This window comes from Salvelinus fontinalis, chromosome 23 (genome assembly GCF_029448725.1).
Source record: "Salvelinus fontinalis isolate EN_2023a chromosome 23, ASM2944872v1, whole genome shotgun sequence".
NCBI classification, from domain to species: Eukaryota; Metazoa; Chordata; class Actinopteri; order Salmoniformes; family Salmonidae; genus Salvelinus; species Salvelinus fontinalis.
The window spans coordinates 46,861,018-46,887,113 of record NC_074687.1 but is presented as its reverse complement, the minus strand read 5'-3'; the positions used below and the strand labels follow the sequence as shown (position 1 = coordinate 46,887,113).

General features: G+C 45.4%; 1 protein-coding gene across 1 annotated transcript; it reads right to left on the bottom strand.

Moving 5' to 3' along the window:
• Positions 1 to 23,461: 23,461 nt before the first annotated feature.
• LOC129821550 (uncharacterized) lies at positions 23,462 to 24,944 on the bottom strand. Its single transcript, XM_055879217.1, has 2 exons — positions 24,600 to 24,944; positions 23,462 to 24,390 (listed from the first exon to the last, which is right to left on the bottom strand). Exon 2 carries the CDS (start codon positions 24,343 to 24,345, stop codon positions 23,596 to 23,598), a length of 750 nt encoding a protein of 249 aa, XP_055735192.1. The 5' UTR covers positions 24,346 to 24,390; positions 24,600 to 24,944; the 3' UTR covers positions 23,462 to 23,595.
• Between the last annotated feature and the right edge of the window lie 1,152 nt (positions 24,945 to 26,096).

The window sequence follows — 26,096 nt, the reverse complement described above, 5'->3', positions numbered from 1 at the left end:
AGATTACTCCCAACACTAATGCTTGGAACAGGTGCGGGTCGGTGTCCTCCACGCGCATGACGCAGCTGCAAAAGACTTACTAGCTACAGGGTTTTTTAATTTATAGTGCCTGTGAACGCGCAATCGACCCCATTCAAATCGTCATCACGTAAAGGCATCCAGGGGAAGACGTAAGCAGTGTCCGTATACTCATAGGAATAACATTGGCTTTAAAACTGACTCCAGAACAGTGGCCAAAATTTCTGAAATCTGACTCCATGTCAGGGAAATTGCTGTAGAATGGGTTCTGTTCCACTTAGAGACGAAATTTCAACTCCTATAGAAACTATAGACTGTTTTCTATCCAATAATAATAATAATATGCATATTGTACAATCAAGAATTTTGTAGGAAGCCATTTCAAAAATTACACGATTACCATAAATAGTGACAACAGCGCCCCCAGCCTCAACAGGTTAAGAGGAAACATTTAAATGTCCCGGAATGGCCTAGTCAAATCCCAGACCTCAATCAAATTGAGAATCTGTGATATGACTTAAAAATTGCTGTACACGAGCGGGACCCATCCAACTTGAAGGAGCTGGAGCAGTTATGCCTTGAAGAATTGGAAAAATCCCAGTGGCTAGATGTGCCAAGCTTATAGAGACATACCCCAAGAGACTTGCAGCTTTAATTTCTGCAATAGCCTAAAAAGTCTTGACTTAGGTGGTTAATAGTTATGCACGCTCAAGTTTTCAATTTTTTTGTCTTGTTTGTTTGTTTCTCTACAAAAATATTTTGCATCTTCAAAGTGGTCGGCATGTTGTGTAAATCAAATGATACAAACCCCCCAAAAATCTATTTTAATTCCATGTTATAAGGCAACAAAATAGGAAAAATGCCAAGGGGGTGAATATTTTCTCAAACCATGTGTTGGTTTGTGTATATGAGAGAGAGCTAGAGAGATGCTGGCAGTAAACGAACAAAGCACATTTTGTCAGATAAAACCACCAACTCGTTATGTAGTCCTATGGGAACATGCAATACTAGGCAAAAAAAAAACTAGACTATGGACTACTAAGGATCAGGTTGTATGACATGGTTAGTGGTTATCCCCTTAGAAAATAACTTCCACTTCAAGAATCCTTGAAACAGATTTGAGAATGTAAATTACAGTGCATGGTCAAAGTAAATATTAGTGTACAAATCACGGCAACCAGTTATGAATGACTAACTTTCAACTATAGCAAATAATATAGCATGAATGAGTAACTTTCAACCATAGCAAATAGGCAGAGGACCAACTTTACCTGAAGCGGATTGAAACCTATCTGAGAAACTGCCGTTAAAGCAAGGCCATATTCCACAATAAATTATGCTACTACACTAATCCACTGCTAAATCCATTATTCTCTGAGCAGCATTGACCGATAGACCAAAGCATCGTAAAAAAAATGTTGAAAGCAAAGCGCAGACTGAAGTCATTACCAGAAGGATTACAGGCCTCCAGTCGCTTCCTCAAGGCACACAGACAGGGCCAAGGGGCCAGCTATGAAGTCTTCATCTCCTCCCCTGCTTGTTTTGACCCAAGGTTTACCAAGACAGAGATCAAACATACTAGCTTAAACCCTCTTATCTGCAGGAGAGAAGGGACACGCGGAAATAGAGGAAGACCATTCATCACAGCGCGTATTCCGTATCAGCTCGCCACGATATTTGGCATGGCATTGCGTTGCGAATCTGCTTTGATAAACCTACGTCTGTGATGATGAGTGCAGATTACCTCTTGATGAATGTGAGTAGAAATTATACAGTATCTCACTTATGGAAGGTTTTAGGGTTTTTCTCTCACAGACCGACAAATATTCTAACCTATATAGGTTCTGAGATGAGAATAATATCTCTAGCAATAAGATAATATGAATAAATACAAGACATGTTCAATATTGTTAGTGTCTTTCTTCCCCGCATAAGTAGTAATTATCCTGAAATCAATAATAGACTTGAACATCAGGCAACTGGAATGTGTTCTCAGAGGTTCACACTGTGTTATTGGAACTGAAGATGAAATAAAGTTAAACCAAATTGAAATGTTTCTTTCTCATCTTTTATGAAAGGATTTGGTTTAGAATGCTTCATAAGAGACCAAGGTTTAAACCTACGAAAAATACAAATTCACTGAATGCGAGTCCAGATTTCTTTTTTTTTAAAGAACCAAACCCATGGAGAGAAACGATCCTCATCTGGGCCTATATTCACAAAGTGTCTCAGAGTAGAGTGATAATCTAGGATCAGGTCCCCCCTGTCCATATCATCTTATTCCTTATGATCTAAATCCTAGATCAGCACTCCAACTCCGAGACACTGTGACTATGGGCCATGGGCAGGCGGGCATACAGCAAAATATTTAGAAGCCTAAGCCTTAGGCATCTGTTTTTTAGAACCTTAAATTTGCAAGAACCCAGGCCATTATAGTTCAACCACAGACACATACATATTGCATTGATTAAGACATTTACTGCAATCTGCAATTTACACTTAGTTTAGTTGTCAAATATTTGGACCGACACCCAATTTCAGTAAACCCACAGGTTGGAAGAAGAGAGCGAGGAAGGAAGGGAAGGAGAAAGAGGATTATAGTCGACAGCGGGAGGATAGAACGAGGGAGGGAGGAAGGAGAAGGGGGGGCAGGTCTCTTGATTATATGATCATCGCCACGCAGACTCCCTCCAGGCAATTTACTAAGACTAACACATTTTGAAAGTGTCTTGGCTTGAGGCCAATCAGTGCTGTGCATAGTAATGTGGCAAGCTGCCCATGGGCTCGGAATGATGTGGGAGGTAAATTGCAGGCCAACCCACTCGTATAAAAAAAAATATATTCACAAAGGGTTTTGGAAGACAGCAAAATGTGCAAATGTACAAACAATAGCTGAATAAAATGAACTAGAAAGATTTGTGCCTTAGTTGGCATGGTCAATTTACAAGTGTGGGCTTTATTCAGTGCCTTGCAAAAGTATTCATCCCCTTGGCCTTTTTCCTATTTTGTTATATTATAACCTGTAAATTAAATGGATTTTTATTTGCATTTCATGTAATGGACATAAACAACATAGTCCAAATTGGTGAAGTGAAATGAAAAAAATAACTTGTTCCAAAAAATAAAATAATGGAAAAGTGGTGTATTCACCCCCTTTGCTATGAAGCCCCTAAATAAGATCTGGTGCAGCCAATTACCCTCAGAAGTACCATAATTAGTTAAATAAAGTCCACTTGTGTGTAATCTAAGTGTCACATGATCTCAGTGTATATATATTTATATACATACACCTGTTCTGAAAGGCCCCAGAGTTGCAACACCACTTAGCAAGGGGAACCACCAAGCAAGTGGCACCATGAAGACCAAGGAGCTCTCCAAACAGGTCAGGGGCAAAGTTATGGAGAAGTACAGATCAGGGTTGGGTTATATAAAAATATCAGAAACTTTGAACATCCCACGAAGAACCATTAAATCCGTTATTAAATAATTGAAAGAATATGGCACCACAACGAACCTGCCAAGAGAGGGCCGCCCTCCAGAACTCACAGACCAGGCAAGGAGGGCATTAATCAGAGAGGCAACAAAGAGACCAAAGATAACCCTGAAGGAGCTGCAAAGCTCCACAGCGGAGATTGGAGTATCTGTCCATAGGACCACTTTAAGTCGTGCACTCTACACAGCTGGGCTTCACAGAAGAGTGGCCAGAAAAAAGCCTTTGCTTCAAGAAGAAAATAAGCAAACACATTTGGTGTTCGCTAAAAGGCATGTGGGAGACTCCCCAAACATATGGAAGAAGGTACTCTGGACAGATGAGACTAAAATTGAGCTTTTTGGCCATCAAGGAAAACGCTATGTCTGGCGCAAACCCAACACCTTACATCACCCCTTGAACATCATGTTGTGCATCATGTTGTGGGGGTGTTTTTCATCGGCAGGGACTGGGAAAATGGTCTGAATTGAAGGAAGGTTAGATGGTGCAAAATACAGGGAAATTCTTGAGGGAAACCTGTTTCAGTCTTCCAGAGATTAGAGACTGGGAAGAAGGTTCACCTTCCAGCAGGACAATGACCCGAAGCATACTGCTAAAGCAACACTCGAGTGGTTTAAGAGGAAACATTTAAATGTCTTGGAATGGCCTAGTCAAAGCCCAGACCTCAATCCAATTGAGAATCTGTGGTATGACTTATATATTAGTGTACACCAGCAGAACCCATCCAACTTGAAGGAGCTCGAGCAGTTTTGCCTTGAAGAATGGGCAAAAATCCCAGTGGCTAGATAAGCCAAGTTTATAGAGACATACTCCAAAAAGACTTGCAGCTGTAATTTCTGCAAAAGGTGGCTCTACAAAATATTGAGGGGGGGGGGTGAATAGTTATGCACACTCAAGTTTTCAGTTTTTGTGTCTTATTTGTTTCACAACAAAAATATTTTGCATTTATCAAAGTGGTCGGCATGTTGTGCAATTCAAATGTTACAAACCCCCTAAAAATCAATTTGAATTCCATGTTGTAAGGCAACAAAATAGGAAAAATGCCACGGGTGATATCGCAAGCCACTGTAAGTGTTTGTGGGTTTGTGTTAGAACGTTAGAGGTCGCGTTCTTTTTAATACTTGATATTGCCATTCTGAAATTCTCATGACTTCCAACACATGTGTATGGAAATACAACAACTAGGTCCGATCAATGTATTGAACTAGATAACTTACGAGAAAACATGAGCACAACCATGTTTTCCACCCAAACCATAGCCAGGATAAAACACATTTGAACAGAGCTCCCAAGTCTAAGCAGTGATGCTGAACAGAGCTAAGAGTGCTGGTATGTGGTTGGCAGAGGCATAGGAAGAACCAGCTGCATGAGACTGAACACACACGCACGTATGCACACACAACCAGCTGGGTGATACTAGTGTGCATCCACTGCGACTGGTCTCCAGTCTTATGGCCCACAGCACACCCCTGGCACATCATGAACACTGTAACCAAATCCAGCTCCACTCCATTTCTTCATGAAATAAAGTGTCTGTCCTATAAATATCAAATGAGCTTTGAAAATTAGGATATTTAGTCTCCTAGTTAGCGGGTTGAAAGCTGGTAGAGTAGAAAGCCGGGTAAAATGCATTGGAAAACATGAGTATGTATCCTACAATATAAACATATATACTATACACTCCTACTAAAGCTGCACACAAGCGCACACACTCATACAGTTCACACAAATACTCGCACTCTCCATAAAGACTGAAGATTTACACAAACTAGCTATTCAGCTCCTGATACAGTCAAGTGCAGTGTTCTGTAGTGTATGGTTAGTCACAGGTGGAGGCCTTGGGGAATCCATTGTCAGTGAGGACATATAACCTGAAGTGACTACCTCATGGACTCATGAAATATGCAGCCCTGTAAACCCATGATATGTCACATGCAACTTATATAAGCCACCCAAGATAAGGACATCTGGGTTTTGTTCATTAGGGCACGCAACGGAAAACATTTAAAACATTTTGCAACGGAAAAGGAAAATGTTTATTTTAGGACAAACAAGGTAGTCTTCCGCTGTTTTAGTCTGTTTCCTTCTGTTTTGTGCCTACTGAACATAACCCTGACCCACTAAGGGACAGATCGGAATTTACTGGGGCAGGGGTGGTCCAAAATAGGAGATACTTTTTTTTGGGGGGGGGGGGGGGGGGATTGTGTGCATTTTTGAATTTCTATTCGTATTTTCCCTATTAACAATGGCTTGACTTACTTTTTGATATTATCCTAATAATGTTTACAAACATTTGTGAACATTAGATATGGTGTGGCTATTATTAAGCTTTAGCTACTGCAGGCCCATGATATGAAGGCCGTGTCGGTGTCGGTGTTGTAGCATTCCAGCATATCTCTATCGTTCTGGGGTTAGGCCTAGCATCTTTATTTTTAATATACATGGAATCATGTAGTAACCAAAAAAGTGTTAAACAAATCAAAATATATTTTAGATTCTTCAAAGTAGCCACCCTTTGCCTTCATGACAGTTTTGAGCGCTCTTGGCATTCTCTCAACCACCTTCATGAGGAATGCTTTTCCAACAGTCTTGAAGGAGTCCCCACATCCCCTGAGCACTTGTTGGCTGCCTTTCCTACACTCTGCGGTCCAACTCAATTGGGTTGAGGTCAGGTGATTGTGGAGGCCAGGTCATCGGATGCAGCACTCCATCACTCTCCTCCTTGTTCAAATGTCCCTTACACAGCCTGTTGAAAAATGAATGATAGTACCACTAGGCGAAGACCAGATGGGATGGCGTATTGCTGCAGAACGCTGTGGTAGCCATGCTGATTAAGTGTGCCTTGAATTAGAAATAAATCACCAGCAAAGCACCTCCACACAATCACACCTCCTCCTCCTTGCTTCACGTGGGAACCATAAATGCAAAGATCATCTGTCCACCTACTCTGCATCTAACAACAACACAGCGGTTGGAACCAAAAATATCAAATTTGGACTCATCAGACCAAAGGACAGATTTTCACCAGTCTAATGTCCATTGCTCATGAAGAAGAAGAAGCAAGTCTTCTTCTTATTGGTCTCATTTAGTACTGGTTTCTTTGCAGCAATTAGACCATGAAGGATTAAATGTCAGGAATTGTGATATACTGAGTTTAAATGTAATTGGCTAAGGTGTATGTAAACTTCCGAAATATATACATTATTTTTTTTTTAACCAGGTAGGCCAGTTGAGAACAAGTTCTCATTTACAACTGTGACCTGGCCAAGATAGAGTAAAAGAGTGCGACAAAAACAACAGAGTTACACATAAACAAACGTACAGTCAATAACACAATAGAAAAATCTATATACAGTGTGTGTGCAAATGTAGAAGGGTAAGGCAATAAATAGACCATAGAGGCGAACTAATTACAATTTAGCATTAACACTGGTATTTGGTGTGCTATTTACAGATTGGCTGTGTACAGGTACAGTGATCGGTAAGCTGCTCTTGACAGCTGATGCTTAAAGTTAGAGAGGGAGATAAGACTCCAGCTTCAGAGATTTTTGCAATTGGTTCTAGTCATTGGCAGCATAGAACTGGAAGGAATGGCGGCCAAAGTAAGTGTCGGCTTTGGGGATGACCAGTGAAATATACCTGCTGGAGCGCGTCCTACGGGTGGGTGTTGCTATAGTGACCAGTGAGCTGAGATAAGGCGGGGATTTACCTAGCAAAGACTTATAGATGACCTGGAGCCAGTGGGTTTGGCTACGGATATGTAGTGAGGGCCAGCCAACGAGAGCATACAGGTCGCAGTGGTAGGTAGTATATGGGGCTTTGGTGACAAAACGGATGGCACTGTGATAGACTACATCCAGTTTGCTGAGTAGAGTGTTGGAGGCTAATTTGTAAATGACATCGCCGAAGTCAAGGATCGGTAGGATAGTCCGTTTTAAGAGGATATGTTTGGCAGCATAAGTGAAGGAGGTGTTGTTGCAAAATAGGAAGCCGATTCTAGATGCTTAATGTGAGCCTGGAAGGAGAGTTTACAGTCTAACCAGACACCTAGGTATTTATAGTTGTCCACATATTCTAAGTCAGAACCGTCCAGAGTAGTGATGCTAGTCGGGCGGGAGGGGGCGGGCAGCAATCGGTTGAAGAGCTTGCACTTAGTTTTACTAGCATTTAAAAGCAGCTGGAGGCCACGGAAGGAGTGTTGTATGGCATTGCAGCTCGTTTGGAGGTTTATTAGCACAGTGTCCAAAGAAGAATCTCTACTTGCACATTCATCTTCTGCACATCTACCATTCCAGTGTTTAATTGCTATATTGTAATTACTTCGCCACCATGGCCTATTTATTGCCTTAACTCCCTTATCTTACCTCATTTGCACTCACTGTATATAAACTTTTTGTTTTCTTTTTTTCTACTGTATTATTGACTGTTTTGTTTATTCCACGTGTAACTCTGTGTTGTTGTACGTGTCGAACTGCTATGCTTTATCTTGGCCAGGTTGCAGTTGCAAATGAGAACTTGTTCTCAAATAGCCTACCTGGTTAAATAAATGTGAAATATATATATTTTTTTTTTAAATGGCCAGATGTATACAGAATGGTGTCGTCTGCATTGAGGTGGATCAGAGAATCACCAGCTGCAAGAGCGACATCATTGATATATACAGAGAAAAGTCGGCCCGGGAAATGAACCCTGTTGCACCCCCATAGAGACTACCAGAGGTCCGGACAACAGGCCCTCCGATTTGACACACTGAACTCTATCTGAGAAGTAGTTGTTGAACCAGGCGAGGCAGTCATTTGAGAAGCCAAATGTGAGCACAACAGAAAGAAATGTGTCCCTAATGTTTGACAAAATAGCACTAAAATACATCTCGATTACAATTGCGATAGGAACGCGATCGACGGCTAGCGAAGACATATAGATGACATCGAGGGCGATGTTGCCAATCAGGCAATGGTTGTTATAGTTAGGGGTGTTACATCAAAATATAAAGATGTAATTATGTAACTGAGCTATCAGACAACAACGTGATTACTGTTTAACTTTCCAGAAATTCTACAACAGACAGCTGACATTGTGGCTGAGGCAATAAAGAGACTAAAAAGAATAGGACTGACTGTAAGCAGCAATGTCTTTATACAATAGTCCAGTTTCGTCACTACTATATATTTGGAAATTACAGTAATTACTTTAAATGTGACAGGTCATCAATGTGGTGTGTGACCAGTCATCCTGTAATATGAAGTCCATGTAACTCCTTGGAGCAAGTTAAAATGCTGAGGACCACACGAACGGAGCACACTGCCTCAAAGTTGAAGTCCACAAAATCCCCATCTTTGATATTCCGCACTCGGTCAAATCAGTGCGTAGCAACTTCAAGCGTCATGGTATGAAGGTAGATTCAAAGATGTTATAATTACAATTGAATGGAAAATGGAAATGTTTAAAAAGAAACATTTACTAATGTCATTCCTTTTAGCTCACCAGATCATAGATGATGAAATCCTTTGGGATCATCTGGTGTTGTTTTACAAGATGAACAAAAGACATCCAATCAGGATGGCACCAAAGCTGATGGACAAACACAATAATCTTCCACCCTACAAAGATGCGAGTGAAGCTGGCAACGCAGGTGTTTAGCCACACTGCTGTATGACGTAGTAGCACTAATGAAGTGAAGTAAGGGGTCTAGCCCGAACCATGAAAAACACCCCCAGACCATTGTTCCTCCTCCCCAAAATATTACAGTCGGTATTATGCATTCAGGCAGGTAGCGTTCTCCTGGTATATATAGTGTATATTAAATTAAAATATGAATATCATACACTGGACACCTAAATTCATAGGCCTTTGCATGCAATGCCCTGATACATTTAGCGCTCAAATCTCTGACATCTGAACCGTGAGCTGGACAGTTAGGAAAGTAGCGTAAACCGGCCCAAAACATAGGCTATGAAGTTTAGCATACGCTACACATTGTAACAGAAGGATTTTTTTTTTTGTCATTTGTTATAGGCTGTTTTAAGGACATGTAAATGTGGCTCATTTGGCCAATATCCCTTGTTTATTGATGACACTGGCTGCGCCAGGTTGTATCTGAATGCATATGGATGTCCATAACATTCCTCAAATGTCTGGAAAATTTAAATCTTCCCTGTCATGTCTGGTGCCAAATTTCCCGAAACAAAGTCGGTATGATTTGTTTAATGTTTGTGTGGTGCATTGACACAGAAACCTGTTGGTGGAAAATTTGTTGCGTATGTTTTATACAATTATAAATATGGCATCAAAATGTTGAAAATGTGATTTCCACCTGGCTGAACTTTGTCTGCTGCCGGCTCTGATTGTAGTATGGGCATAATGAGGGGAGAGTGAGCTCGTCTGTGGTGGTCAGCGAACCCTTCACCTTCTGGCCCATAGCCCTGCGTGGCATCAACTGTGCCACAAAAGCATGCTGAAGTGGCAAAGTTGATATCCACGTTTATAAACACAGGGTCGCTACAGTTATTGTTATTTGTGGTTGTAAACATCATTGAGTTAATTCTATGTGGGAGGAGGGTGTTCAATTAATTTTACAGTACAAGGGGAGGGTCAGAGCAATTTTATGACACCTTGAGTTGGACCAGCCTCTCCCCCGCAGTACATGTCGATCTGTCCCTAACGAAAAAAGTGGAAAATAGTGTTTACCGAATTTTTTATTTTATTTAATCAGGATCAAGTCAAGAAATGCTTGGAATTACGCTTAGAGATGTCATATCCGGTGTTAACATCTATGTGAAGTCAAAGGCCTTAATGTACAGATGCAGTCAAATATATTAGCGTCCTTGCATAGTTCACAATTTCTTCTAAAATACGTTGAAATTGAAAAAAACTTGTTCACACCAAGAAGAAAACACGACTGATTGTTTGAAAGAGTTTGGCAGTATTCACCACAAGAGAGAGGGATGGTTTTTTGACAATGCAAAATAATAACTTCTTACCACAGATATGCATGGTAATTGCCTCAGACACTTAAGTAATGGACTATGAAAGGAATAGGGGACCGTTTGGAACACAGTCAATGTACAGGTGCATAATTATGTTTGCCTCAAGGATGGTATCTCTTAGAAGCACTTTGCAAGGCAACTAACATCCTCGAACAAGCTGTAAACAAACACGTGAGACCCATTCTCAAGGGCTTTCCTTTTGTTAATTTTTCTCAACCGAACCCAACAAATGACTAATTTGAAAAACGCAAACTAAGTCAAATTGAATGTGTAAATTACAGCCGACTTTGTGTGACTAAATCTGCAAGTTCTGGGAATTTTGTCTTGTGCTTATGTTTGTCTAAAGAAGGAGGCAGCCTTTTACTTACACGATGTAAAGGCAGTCAATGTTGTTCTCCTCCTCAAACGAGGAGGAGCATGGATAGGACCAAGATGCGGATTGAGGGAAATAAGCCATCTTTTAATGAAAACAGCAAACAAGACACTACAAAACTACAAAACAACAAATGTGACTAACCTTCAACTGTCCTGTGAGGACACAGGAACAAACACCCACAAAACACCAGTGAAACCCTGGCTGCCTTTGTATGACTCTCAATTAGAGACAAACAATACACACCTGTCTCTAATTGAGAATCATACCAGGCCGAACACAAAACCCCACATAGAAATACAAACATAGACAAACCCACCCAACTCACGCCCTGACCAACTAAAATGAATACAAAACAAAGGAAAACAGGTCAGGAACGTGACAGAACCCCCCCCTTAAGGTGCGAACTCCGGGCGCACCAGCACAAAGTCTAGGGGAGGGTCTGGGTGGGCGTCTGTCCACGGTGGCGGCTCTGGCGGTGGACGAGGTCCCCACCCCACCATAATCAATCCCCGCTTCTTTATCCCCCTCCCAATGACCACCCTCCCACTAACCCCACCTAAATGCAGGGGCAGCACCGGGATAAGGGGCAGCACCGGGACAAGGGGCAGCACCGGGACAAGGGGCAGCACCGGGACAAGGGGCAGCACCGGGACAAGGGGCAGCACCGGGACAAGGGGCAGCACCGGGACAAGGGGCAGCACCGGGACAAGGGGCAGCACCGGGACAAGGGGCAGCACCGGGACAAGGGGCAACACCGGGATAAGGGGCGGCAGGTCCTGGCTGAGGGACTCCGGCAGGTCCTGGCTGAGGGACTCCGGCAGGTCCTGGCTGAGGGACTCCGGCAGGTCCGGGCTGAGTGGCAGCTCCGGACTGTAGGGCAGCTCCGGACTGTAGGGCAGCTCCGGACTGTAGGGCAGCTCCTGACTGTAGGGCAGCTCCTGACTGGCGGGCAGCTCCTGACTGGCGGGCGTCTCTGGCAGCTCCTGACTGGCGGGCGTCTCTGGCAGCTCCTGACTGGCGGGCGTCTCTGGCAGCTCCTGACTGGCGGGCGTCTCTGGCAGCTCCTGACTGGCGGGCGTCTCTGGCAGCTCCTGACTGGCGGGCGTCTCTGGCAGCTCCTGACTGGCGGGCGTCTCTGGCAGCTCCTGACTGGCGGGCGTCTCTGGCAGCTCCTGACTGGCGGGCGTCTCTGGCGGCTCCTGACTGGCGGGCGTCTCTGGCGGCTCCTGACTGGCGGGCGTCTCTGGCGGCTCCTGACTGACGGACGGCTCTAGCGGCTCCTGACTGACGGACGGCTCTACTGGCTCGGGACAGACGGGCGGCTCTAATGGCTCGTGGCAGACGGCTGACTCAGACGGCGCTGGGCAGACAGATGGCTCAGACGGCGCTGGGCAGACAGATGGCTCAGACGGCGCTGGGCAGACAGATGGCTCAGACGGCGCTGGGCAGACAGATGGCTCAGACGGCGCTGGGCAGACAGATGGCTCAGACGGCGCTGGGCAGACAGATGGCTCAGACGGCGCTGGGCAGACAGATGGCTCAGACGGAGCTGGGCAGACGGGCCGTTCAGGCACCGCTGGGCAGACGGCAGACTCTGGCCGGCTGAGACGCACTATAGGCCTGGTGCGTGGTACCGGAACTGGAGGTACCGGGCTGAGGGCACGCACCTCAGGGCGAGTGCGGGGAACAGGAACAGGGCACACTGAACTCTCGTGGCGCACTCTAGGCCTGGTGCGTGGTACCGGAACTGGAGGTACCGGGCTGAGGGCACGCACCTCAGGGCGAGTGCGGGGAGAAGGAACAGTGTGTCCAGGGCTCTGGAGACGCACAGGAGGCTTGGTGCGTGGTGCCGGAACTGGAGGCACCGGGCTGGAGACACGCACCATAGGGAGAGTACGTGGAAGAGGAACAGGGCTCTGGAGATGCACTGGAAGCCTGGTGCGTGGTGTAGGCACTGGTGGTACTGAGCTGGGGTGGGAAGGTGGCGCCGGATATACCGGACCGTGAAGGAGGACACGTGCTCTTGAGCACCGAGCCTCCCCAACCCTACCAGGTTGAATGGTCCCCGTAGCCCTGCCAGTGCGGCGAGGTGGAATAGCCCGCACTGGCCTATGCAGGCGAACCGGGGACACCACCTGTAAGGCTGGTGCCATGTACACCGGCCCGAGGAGACGTACTGGAGACCAGATACGTTGGGCCGGCTTCATGGCACTCGGCTCGATGCCCAACCTAGCCCTCCCAGTGCGGCAAGGTGGAATAGCCCGCACTGGGCTAAGCACGCGTACTGGGGACACCGTGCGCTTTACCGCATAACACGGTGTCTGACCAGTACGACGCCCTCTTACTCCACGGCAAGCCCGGGGAGTTGGCTCAGGTATCCAACCCGGCTTCGCCACACTCCCCTTTAGCCCCCCCCCAAGAAATTTTTGGGTGAGCCTCTCGGGTTTCCAGCCACTCTGCCTTGCAAGCGCCTCATAATGCCTCCTCTCCGCTTTTGCTGCCTCCAGCTCCGCTTTGGGGCGGCGACACTCCTCTGGCTCTGCCCAGGGTCCTTCTCCGTCCAGAATCTCCTCCCAAGTCCATTCCTCTTTTCCCCATTGCTGTAGTTCCCTTTCTCTCTCCTCAATCCGCTTGGTCCTGTTGTGGTGGGTGTTTCTGTAAAGGCAGTCAATGTTGTTCTCCTCCTCAAACGAGGAGGAGCATGGATAGGACCAAGATGCGGATTGAGGGAAATAAGCCATCTTTTAATGAAAACAGCAAACAAGACACTACAAAACTACAAAACAACAAATGTGACTAACCTTCAACTGTCCTGTGAGGACACAGGAACAAACACCCACAAAACACCAGTGAAACCCTGGCTGCCTTTGTATGACTCTCAATTAGAGACAAACAATACACACCTGTCTCTAATTGAGAATCATACCAGGCCGAACACAAAACCCCACATAGAAATACAAACATAGACAAACCCACCCAACTCACGCCCTGACCAACTAAAATTAATACAAAACAAAGGAAAACAGGTCAGGAACGTGACACACGAGGAGGAGAAAACAGATTGTGGCTTCGCTGTGTTTCTGAATTATTGTTTGGCTAACATGAATTACCAGCTGTACTGCAGTTTTGTAATTGCCGCATAGAAGGAGCTACGTGGCAGGACGAGGCTGTTGGGTTTGTTTGGAGTCTGAGACTAACGTATCTAGTGAGAGAACGTTTTTGTAACGTTACCCTTAACGTTCCCCAGATGTTTGAACGTTCCCCAGATGTTTGAGTGTCCAGTTTTCTATTAGTTTGGGTGACATTCTATTTATGTTATCAAAAACCACCTGAGGACCTATTTAGCGTGTTTTGGCGTTAGTGTTAGGAGAAAATTCCCTTAATGTCAAACAGAACTTCTGTGTACTACCCCAGGTTCTCTCCAAACACTACCTCTGCACCATTCGAGAGCATTCTGACCAGTTGCAGCACTTCCTAGTATAGACATGTCTCCATCCACGACCTCACGGCCCTCCAGCGGGTGGTGAAGATGGCACAGTACAACATCAGCGACCCCACACACCCCAGCCACGAGCAGTTGACTCCCAGAATATCCAATATTATTAATGTTCTAGACACGTTTCATTGGAACGTTGCAAGAACATTCCTGTGTCCATAGAACATGATTGCCATGTTCTCAGAACATAGAATATTGATGTCGTAGACACGTTTCTTGGGAATGTTGCAGGAAAATGTCTATCAAAGAAATGTCTGTCCGTTACCCCCCCCCCCCCCCCCCCCCCCTAAAAAGTGTTTCATTACACATCATTCCTTGTTTCTGTTGCCGAGCCTATCAAGGCCCTGATTGGTGAACCACTGACCCACTCAAAGCTCTTTGTCTGTTGGCAAGGTTCGAGACACACGCACACAGTGCTTTTAACTTACATATTTGATGCACATTTGCATACATGATTAGTACATTGTGCATGCTCATTTACACAGTAAATATTATTCAGCATGTCTTCACCTGGAATGTGAACTCACAACCTCTTGGATCCTGGCATTCCTATCTGATATGCCACCATGTCTGTGTCAGTTATTTACTAATATCGGTGTAAGTCATCAGTTAAATTTCTCATCTTTGATTTACTTATTGCAGCAATTTTAGGGCTTTCTTTATAATTGTCTAATATTGCTGGGACATCTGAACCTGTTTTTTAATGTTACTCTTGAATCACTATTATCAATATAATAGGTTTTCTTGAGTGTACAGAGATGAGATTGAGTTCAAAGTGCCTTTCAAGAAGACAATGGAATGATGCTCTGCTATATAGAATGAATAAACACTGAATATTTATGAGAGGAAGCAGAAATGTGGTCATAGTTTGTGCTCAAGGGGTAATCCTACAGATTCCGATCTTTTGAATGAGAAACTCATTTTAATTAGATCAGTTAGGGGTGTTGTAAATGTTGCCAAGTAAGGACATTAACATCTATTCCTAAGAATTTGAGAGTAGTGAGATCCTCCTTGCGGGTCTCGAAACCCAGGCCACCAGCACCAATGATGAACACCCTAACCACTGTCCCAATTATGGATATCCCTAGGACCTGTTTCAAGTTGTATAAGTCGTATGCACTAGATACACATGGTACACACTGTCCAATGAAATGCTTACTTGCATGTTCCTTTTCGACAATGCGACCACAATAAGAAATAATAAAAGATAAGCATATGAACATAAGTAAATGGCTCAGTAGATTAGAATAGACATTTTAGCATAATAAAGGAAGGCACAATATAAAAATGTCACGATCGTCTTTTGGTGAATGAGTGGACCAAGGCGCAGCGTGATATAAATACATCCTCTTTTAATGAGAGAAGAAGATGAACACGAAACGAAACACTTTACAAACTAACCAAAACAACAAACGACCGTGAAGCTACAAAACGAAAGTGCACACACAAGCTACTAACGTTTAGACATAGACAATTACCCACGAAATACCCAATGAATATGGCTGCCTAAATATAGCTCTCAGAGACAAATGAACAACAGCTGCCTCTAATTGAGAACCAATCTAGGCAGCCATAGACCTACAAACACCTATACACGACACTGCCCCATTAAATATACAAACCCCTAGACAATACAAAACACATACATTCCCCATGTCACACCCTGACCTAACTAAAATAATACAGAAAACAAAGATGACTAAGGCCGGGGCGTGACAGTACCCCCCCCCCCCCCCAAAGGTGCGGACTCCGGCCGCGAAACCTGACACAGACGGGGAGGGTCCGGGTGGGCCTTTCTACGGCGGCGGCTCGGGTGCGGACGTGGCCCCCACTCCACCATAGTCAATACCCGCTTTGGTGGCGCCTCTGGAATGGCGACCCTTGCAGCGAGTCCCGGACTGAAGACCATCCCAGAGGGCGCCACTGGACTGAGGGGCAGCTCCGGACTGAGGGGCAGCTCCGGACTGAGGGGCAGCTCCGGACTGACTGACGGATCTGGCAGATCTTGGCTGACTGACGGATCTGGCAGATCCTGGCTGACTGACGGATCTGGCAGATCTTGGCTGACTGACGGATATGGCAGATCCTGGCTGACTGCCGGATCTGGCAGATCCTGGCTGACTGCCGGATCTGGCAGATCCTGGCTGGCTGACGGCTCTGGCTGGTCCTGGCTGGCTGACGGCTCTGGCTGGTCCTGTCTGGCTGACGGCTCTGGCTGGTCATGGCTGGCTGACGGCTCTGGCTGGTCATGGCTGGCTGACGGCTCTGGCTGGTCATGGCTGGCTGACGGCTCTGGCTGGTCATGGCTGGCTGACGGCTCTGGCTGGTCATGGCTGGCTGACGGCTCTGGCTGGTCATGGCTCGCTGACGGCTCTGGCTGGTCATGGCTGGCTGACGGCTCTGGCTGCTCCTGTCTGGCAGGCGGCTCTGGCTGCTCCTGTCTGGCAGGCGGCTCTGGCTGCTCCTGTCTGGCGGACGGCTCTAGCGGCTGCTGACTGACGGACGGCTCTAGCGGCTCCTGACTGACGGGCGGCTCTGAAGGCTCAGGACAGACGGGCGGCTCTGAAGGCTCAGGACAGACGGGCGGCTTTGAAGGATCAGGACAGACGGGCGGCTCAGACGGTGCTAGGCAGACGGGCAGCACAGGCGCCGCTTGGCAGACGGACAGCTCAGATGCCGTTGGGCAGACGGGCAGTGCAGGCGATGCTGGGCAGACGGCAGACTCTGGCCGGCTGAGGCGCACTGTAGGCCTGGTGCGTGGTGCCGGAACTGGAGGTACCGGGCTGGAGACACGCACCACAGGGCTAGTGCATGGAGGAGGAACAGGGCTCTGGAGACGCACAGGAGGCTTGGTGCGTGGTGTTGGCACTTGTGGTACTGGGCTGGGGCGGGGAGGAGCAACAGGACGCACAGGACTCTGGAGACGCACAGGAGGCTTGGTGCGTGGTACCGGAACTGGTGGTACCGGGCTGGAGACACGCACCACAGGGCTAGTGCATGGAGGAGGAACAGGGCTCTGGAGACGCTTGGTGCGTGGTGTTGGCACTTGTGGTACTGGGCTGGGGCGGGGAGGTGGCGCCGGATATACCGGTCCGTACAGGTGTACTGGCTCCTTTGAGCACTGAGCCTGCCCAACCTTACCTGGTTGAATGCTCCCCGTAGCCCAACCAGTGCGGGGAGGTGGAATAACCCGCACTGGGCTGTGTTGGCGAACCGGGGACACCATGCGTAATGCTGGTGCCATGTATGCCGGCCCGAGGAGACGCACTGGAGACCAGACGCGTTGAGCCGGCTTCATGGCACCTGGCTCAATGCCCAATCTAGCCTGGCCGATATGAGGAGCTGGAATGTACCGCACCGGACTATGCACACGTACAGGAGACACCGTGCGCTCTACCGCATAACACGGTGTCTGCCCGTAATCTCGCTCTCCACGGTAAGATCGGGAAGTTGGGGCAGGTCTCCTACCTGACTTCGCCACACTCCGTTGTAGTCCCCCCCAAGAATTTTTTTGGGCTGACTCACAGGCTTCCTACCGCTTCGTCGTGCTGCCTCCATTGGCCGGTATCCCTCCGCACATTGCTCCATCGAGTCCCAGGCGGGCTGCGGCACTCTCCTTGGGTCGATAGCCCACCTGTCGATCTCCTCCCAGGTTGTATAGCCCAGATCCTTCTCCTGCTTCCGTGCTGCCTCCTCATACTGCCGCCTCCAGCTCTTCACGAGGGCGGCGATATTATCCCGGTTGTGCCCAGGGTCCTCCGCTGTTCAGAAATTCCTCCCAATTCCTGTAATCGTGCGTTCGCTGCTGCTGCCTTGAATCACGCTGCTTGGTCCTGGTATGGTGGGTAATTCTGTCACGATCGTCTTTTGGTGAATGAGTGGACCAAGGCGCAGCGTGATATAAATACATCCTCTTTTAACCTGTCTGGCTCCGGCATCCGCTAGCGGAACTCGTAACACATTCCACTGAAAAGGCAGAGCGCGAAATTCAAAAGATATTTTTTAGAAATATTTAACTTTCACACATTAACAAGTCCAATACAGCAAATGAAAGATACACATCTTGTGAATCCAGTCAACATGTCCGATTTTTAAAATGTTTTACAGCGAAAACACCACATATATTTAGGTTAGCTCACCACCAAATACAAAAAAGGACAGACATTTTTCACAGCACAGGTAGCATGCACAAGGCCAACCTAACTAACCAAGAACCAACCAAACTAACCAACAAACAACTTCATCAGATGACAGTCTTATAACATGTTATACAATAAATCTATGTTTTGTTCGAAAAATGTGCATATTCGAGGTATAAATCAGTTTTACATTGCAGCTACCATCACAGCTACCGTCAGAAATAGAGCCGAAGCAGCCAGAGTAATTACAGACACCAACGTCAAATACCTAAATACTCATCATAAAACATTTCTGAAAAATGGATGGTGTACAGCAAATTAAAGACAAACATCTTGTAAATCCAGCCAATATTTCCGATTTTTTTAAGTGTTTTACAGCGAAAACACAATATAGTATTATATTAGCTTACTACAATAGCCTACCACACTACCGCATTCATTCATCAAGGCACGTTAGCGATAGCAATAGGCACGTTAGCGATAGGGAATAAACCAGCAAAATATATTAATTTTCACTAACCTTCATAAACCTTCATCAGATGACAGTCCTATAACATCAGGTTATACATACACTTATGTTTTGTTCGAAAATGTGCATATTTAGAGCTGAAATCAGTGGTTATACATTGTGCTAACGTAGCATCTTTTTTCCCAGAATGTGCGGATATTTTTATGACACCAACTATTCTGACCAAATAACTATTCATAAACGTTACTAGAAAATACATATTGTATAGGAAATGATAGATACACTAGTTCTTAATGCAATCGCCGTGTTAGAATTCTAAAAATAACTTCTTTACGACATCCAGCTTAGGTATAGCGAGAGAGTACCCAAAATCTGGGCGCAAACGACTAGTACAACATGTTCGACAGATATATGAAATAGCATCATAAAATGGGTCCTACTTTTGATGATCTTTCATCAGAATGTTGTACAAGGGGTCCTTTGTCGGGAACAATCGTTGTTTGGATTTAGAATGTCCTCTTCTCCAGTAAATTAGCACGGAAAGCTAGCAAAGTGGCGCTAAGCTCTCCTTCCTGAACAAAGGCACACAACGCAACACGCCTAACATCCCGAATAAATTTCAATAATCTAATAAAACTATATTGAAAAAACATACTTTACGATGACTGTTTTCACTTTGAGGGAAAATCGTGCCCAATTTAAATGACCTCATACTCAATTCTTGCTTGTACAAAATGCATATTATTATTGGATAGAAAACACTCTCTAGTTTCTAAAACCGTTTGAATTATATCTGTGAGTAAAACAGAACTCCTTTTGCAGCAAACTTCCTGACAGGAAGTGGAAAATCTGAAATCGATGCTCTGTTCTAGGGCCTGCCTATTAATGTCCTTGATATTTATTAGTATAGATGCACTTCATACGTCTTCTACTAGATGTCGACAGGCAGTGAGAGAAGAAATGGAGTGTGTAACTTGATCTGGTGTCGAATAAAAGCTCTCGGCATGACGTGTCACCAGTATCCTGTTTTCTGGAGAGCGCGTGAAGGGACCTGGATTTGCCTTCTGATAAGCTGTCGTTATGGATGACTAATATCTCCGGCTTTGATTTTATTTGATACATGTGACAATATCATCGTAAAGTATGTTTTTTCAATATAGTTTAATCAGATTATTGAAATTTTTTCGGGAGTTTTGCCGTGTTCCGTTCTCTGAGTTTGTTGACGATGGAGAGATTCGCGCCACTTGGCAAGTGTGCTTGCTAAATCGAGAGGGAAAAAGGCCGTTCTAAATCCAAACAACGATTGTTCTGGACAAAGGACCCCTTGTACAACATTCTGATGGAAGATCAGCAAAAGTGGGACCCATTTTATGATGTTATTTCATATATCTGTCGTACATGTGAACTAGTAGTTTGCGGCTCGGTTTTGGGCACGCTCTCGCCATAACGTAAACTGCATATCGTAATGAAGTTATTTTTAGAATTCTAACACGGCGATTGCATTAAGAACTAGTGTATCTATCATTTCCTATATAACATGTATTTTTTACTTATGTTTATGAATAGATATTTGGTCAGAATATGTGTCAGAAAAAGTGTCAGAAAAATATCCGGACGTTGTGGGAAAAAGATGCTACGTTAGCACAATGTATAACCACTGATTTCAGCTCCTGATATGCACATTTTCGAACAAAACATAAGTGTATGTATAACCTGATGTTATAGGACTGTCATCTGATGAAGCTTATCAAGGTTAGTCAAAAATTATATATCTTGCTGGTTTATTCGCTATCGCTAACGTGCCTATTGCTATCGCTAACGTGCCTTGATGAATGAATGCGGTAGTGTGGTAGGCTATTGTAGTAAGCTAATATTATGCTATGTTGTGATTTCGCTGTAAAACACTTAAAAAATCGGAAATATTGGCTGGATTCACAAGATGTTTGTCTTTAATTTGCTGTACACCATCGATTTTTCAGAAATGTTTTATGATGAGTATTTAGGTATTTGACGTTGGTGTCTGTAATTACTCTGGCTGCTTCGGTTCTATTTCTGACGGTAGCTGTGATTGTAGCTGCAATGTAAAACTGATTTATACCTCAAATATGCACATTTTTCGAACAAAACATAGATTTATTGTATAACATGTTATAAGACTGTCATCTGATGAAGTTGTTTGTTGGTTAGTTTGGTTGGTTCTTGGTTACTTAGGTTGGCTTTGTGCATGCTACCTGTGCTGTGAAAAATGTCTGACCTTTTTAGTATTTGGTGGTGAGCTAACATAAATATATGTGGTGTTTTCGTTGTAAAACATTTTAAAAATCGGACATGTTGACTGGATTCACAAGATGTGTATCTTTCATCTGCTGTATTGGACTTGTTAATGTGTGAAAGTTAAATATTTCAAAAAAATATCTTTTGAATTTCGCGCTCTGCCTTTTCAGTGGAATGTGGGAGGAGTTCCGCTAGCGGAACGCCAGAGCCAGACAGGTTAAAAAACAGATAAAAAAAAACAGCGGGGACTGTGAAGCAACAAACATTGGCACAGACACATGCATATACACACACAATAACATAAGCACTATGCATACACATAGATTTAGTACTGTAGATATGTGGTAGGGGGGAGTATGGGCCTGAGAGCACACAGTGTGTTGTGAAATCTGTGAATGCATTGTAATGTTTTTAAAATTGTATAAACTGTCTTAATTTTGCTGGACCCCAGGAAGATTAGCAGCTGCATTGGCAGCAGCTAATGGGGATCCGTAATTAATGCAAATATAAATGTGACAAATCATTTTATTTTATTTTGATTTGTATTTGTTCAAAATATCAGTGTGTGTGTATTAGAGGGTAGAGGGCATTATCTTTGTATTTAGTACACCTGCATAGGAAGTAGATTTAATGAGTTGAGGTACACTATACACAGAGAATCACATTAACCGACACCTGCTTAGACAGGCTTGTATCTGTCACCTAAGGACAAGCTTTATTCCATAAAAGAGCTTCGAGCGACTGCATTAGCACAATTTTATGAATAGCTACTATTGTCTGCCCATACACAAAAACACACACACATCTCTCTCCCTGCACCAAGCCTCTCCATCATCCATTTATTCATTTTCTTTCATGATTTTAATGGAGGCACTATGAATAAAGTCAAAAGTGAACTTTCGTCCTCATTCTATAAAAGTGAATAGAGAATTAATTATCTCAGTGGAAACATGAAAAGTGCATGGAATAGTAAAGGCCTTCTTAAACTCCATTGCTGTATATGCAGCCATACATCAGATAATTACATGCGTGACCACAAGGTCAGTGTGTGTATGGACATATAATTGCTTTCCACTTCAAAATGGAAGCGCAAAGCAAAAAAAACTTGTTCGATAGTGAGATAATCGCCTCTGTTCAAAATTAAACATATCACAAACAAACCTCTCATCACTCTACAACAGGAGCATCCACCTCCACCAGAAGTGCAACATTATTTTAAGTGAATGTGACCAGTGAACACCCACTGCTTAAGAATTTGAACTCGTTCCATCAGGGATACGGTACCTGAACTAAAGACTGAGAGGAAAATCTACCTTGGCAAGATAGACTGTTACCAGGGCTATATTTGGCCTGAACATTGAGCCATTTTACCAGGATAATACCAGGATATTCTGATAGGATTTCATCCCTCAGCATTAAAATCAATATTTTTATTTTATTTTTAATATCTCCAATATCTGCTCACTTGCAACCCCTACACATACCTGTAAGGAGCGGGTGGGGGGATCTGAGTCATCCTTTTCCTTTATTCTGCATCTCTCCTCCACCTCCCTACCCCAGGAACTACTTTCCAAAACACTTTCAGTTGCTTGTAATGAGTATCAACAGCCATTATGAGGCTGTTCAGGAGAGCCACAAATTAGCCTGTCTGTCACTTTGCGAATTCTAATTAGAAAATACACCCTTTAATCGCTTTAAATGCTGACGCTAATTGGGAGGTACCTGCCAAGCGCCAGACACGGACCTCCATGAATACCTAATCAGGCAGCCAGCCGGTTAGCTTAGCAGACGGCTACTATCCTACAGTACAGTAAGGTCGCACTGGCTTAGTACTGCACTGGCTTTAGGAAGTGTAATGCTGCTGCTGATTGAAAATGTACATTATGAATTCCTAGTCTGTGTACTTACTGTATGTACAGTATGTACTCCGTGTGTGTGAATAAATTAAGGACTCTCTCTCCAAAAACAGCCTGGAGCAAGCTAATCATTTCTTAAGGGAGATGAGCGTTACTATAATTGCCGTCACACACACCAGCAAGCACTCACAACCAGACACACACCTTGAGAGCTGTGAAGGGTCCATGTTGGAGGCTAGACATGGCAACACTGCCCCCATGTCCTCATATGACCCATAGTGAAAGAAACACTGAAAGGTCCTCTTAAAACATTCCATATCCTCTGGCCACCATTTTTACATTTACATTTAAGTCATTTAGCAGACGCTCTTATCCAGAGCGACTTACAAATTGGTGCATTCACCTTATGATATCCAGTGGAACAACCACTTTACAATAGTGCATCTAAATATTTTAAGGGGGGGAGGGGGGGTTAGAAGGATTACTTTATCCTATCCTAGGTATTCCTTAAAGAGGTGGGGTTTCAGGTGTCTCCGGAAGGTGGTGATTGACTCCGCTGACCTGGCGTCGTGAGGGAGTTTGTTCCACCATTGGGGTGCCAGAGCAGCAAACAGTTTTGACTGGGCTGAGCGGGAACTGTACTTCCTCAGAGGTAGGGAGGCGAGCAGGCCAGAGGTGGATGAACGCAGTGCCCTTGTTTGGGTGTAGGGCCTGATCAGAGCCTGAAGGTACGGAGGTGCCGTTCCCCTCACAGCTCTGTAGGCAAGCACCATGGTCTTGTAGCGGATGCGAGCTTCAACTGGAAGCCAGTGGAGAGAGCGGAGGAGCGGGGTGACGTGAGAGAACTTGGGAAGGTTGAACACCAGACGGGCTGCGGCGTTCTGGATGAGTTGTAGGGGTTTAATGGCACAGGCAGGGAGCCCAGCCAACAGCGAGTTGCAGTAATCCAGACGGGAGATGACAAGTGCCTGGATTAGGACCTGCGCCGCTTCCTGTGTGAGGCAGGGTTGTACTCTGCGAATGTTGCAGAGCATGAACCTACAGGAACGGGTCACCACCTTGATGTTAGTTGAGAACGTCAGGGTGTTGTCCAGGATCACGCCAAGGTTCTTAGCACTCTGGGAGGAGGACACAATGGAGTTGTCAACCGTGATGGCGAGATCATGGAACGGGCAGTCCTTCCCCGGGAGGAAGAGCAGCTCCGTCTTGCCGAGGTTCAGCTTGAGGTGGTGATCCGTCATCCACACTGATATGTCTGCCAGACATGCAGAGATGCGATTCGCCACCTGTTTATCAGAAGGGGGGAAGGAGAAGATTAATTATGTGTCGTCTGCATAGCAATGATAGGAGAGACCATGTGAGGATATGACAGAGCCAAGTGACTTGGTGTATAGCGAGAATAGGAGAGGGCCTAGAACAGAGCCCTGGGGGACACCAGTGGTGAGAGCACGTGGTGCGGAGAGAGATTCTCGCCACGCCACCTGGTAGGAGCGACCTGTCAGGTAGGACGCAATCCAAGCGTGGGCCGCGCCGGAGATGCCCAACTCGGAGAGGGTGGAGAGGAGGATCTGATGGTTCACAGTATCAAAGGCAGCCGATAGGTCTAGAAGGATGAGAGCAGAGGAGAGAGAGTTAGCTTTAGCAGTGCGGAGCGCCTCCGTGACACAGAGAAGAGCAGTCTCAGTTGAATGACTAGTCTTGAAACCTGACTGATTTGGATCAAGAAGGTCATTCTGAGAGAGATAGCAGGAGAGCTGGCCAAGGACGGCACGTTCAAGAGTTTTGGAGAGAAAAGAAAGAAGGGATACTGGTCTGTAGTTGTTGACATCGGAGGGATCGAGTGTAGGTTTTTTCAGAAGGGGTGCAACTCTCGCTCTCTTGAAGACAGAAGGGACGTAGCCAGCGATCAAGGATGAGTTGACGAGCGAGGTGTGGTCTGGAGAAGAGAGGAGGGGATAGGGTCAAGCGGGCAGGTTGGTGGGCGGCCGGCCGTCACAAGACGCGAGATTTCATCTGGAGAGAGAGGGGAGAAAGAGGTCAAAGCACAGGGTAGGGCAGTGTGAGCAGAACCAGCGGTGTCGTTTGACTTGTTTGACTCGAATGTCGTCGACCTTCTTTCAAAATGGTTGACAAAGTCATCCGCAGAGAGGGAGGAGGGGGGGGGATTCATGAGGGAGGAGAAGGTGGCAAAGAGCTTCCTAGGGTTAGAGGCAGATGCTTGGAATTTAGAGTGGTAGAAAGTGGCTTTAGCAGCAGAGACAGAAGAGGAAAATGTAGAGAGGAGGGAGTGAAAGGATGCCAGGTCCGCAGGGAGGCGAGTTTTCCTCCATTTCCGCTCGGCTGCCCGGAGCCCTGTTCATCAACTCAACCATCAACCATCAACTCTGCCTGTTACATCAGTAGGCACAGCACCTTCTCTCCCAAATGAACATACTGTACACCACCATTGCTCCCTGCCTTGGCATTGTGATACACACACACACACACACATATTATTGGCCCCTGGGGCTCTGTGACCAAGTGGGGACCTGTCAGACCACTCTCCAAATCAAAATGTATAGATTAGAAAGAGCAAAGATGGTCACAGAGTAATATAATATACTGTAAGTACCTCCAGCTTCAGAGGTCAGACTCCAAGGCAGTCATATTGCAGGTGCTGTTTTTTTGCCTGAGTGACAGCTAATTTTATCGATCACTGCCAGTCACTCACAAACACCTTCTAAGGTCCAGACATTCCCTCAGGCTCAGTTTCAGACGCCAAGTCAAGTACTTTTTAGTTTTTATTAATAGGAAAACGAGATACTCATGCGGAAAGAGAGACCACCCTGTCTACTCACTACTCAGTATTACAATTTGAATCATCACCCCACCCACAATCGACATCCTTAAAGTGGCACTCTCATGTAATTTAACACCTACACTACCGTTCAGAAGTTTGGGGTCAATTAGAAATGTCCTTGTCTTTGAAAAAAAAGCACATTTTTCATCCATT

Coding starts and splice junctions, on each gene's coding strand:
- LOC129821550 (XM_055879217.1), bottom strand. CDS start 24,345: ATGACGGATCACCACCTCAAGCTGAACCTCGGCAAGACGGAGCTGCTC.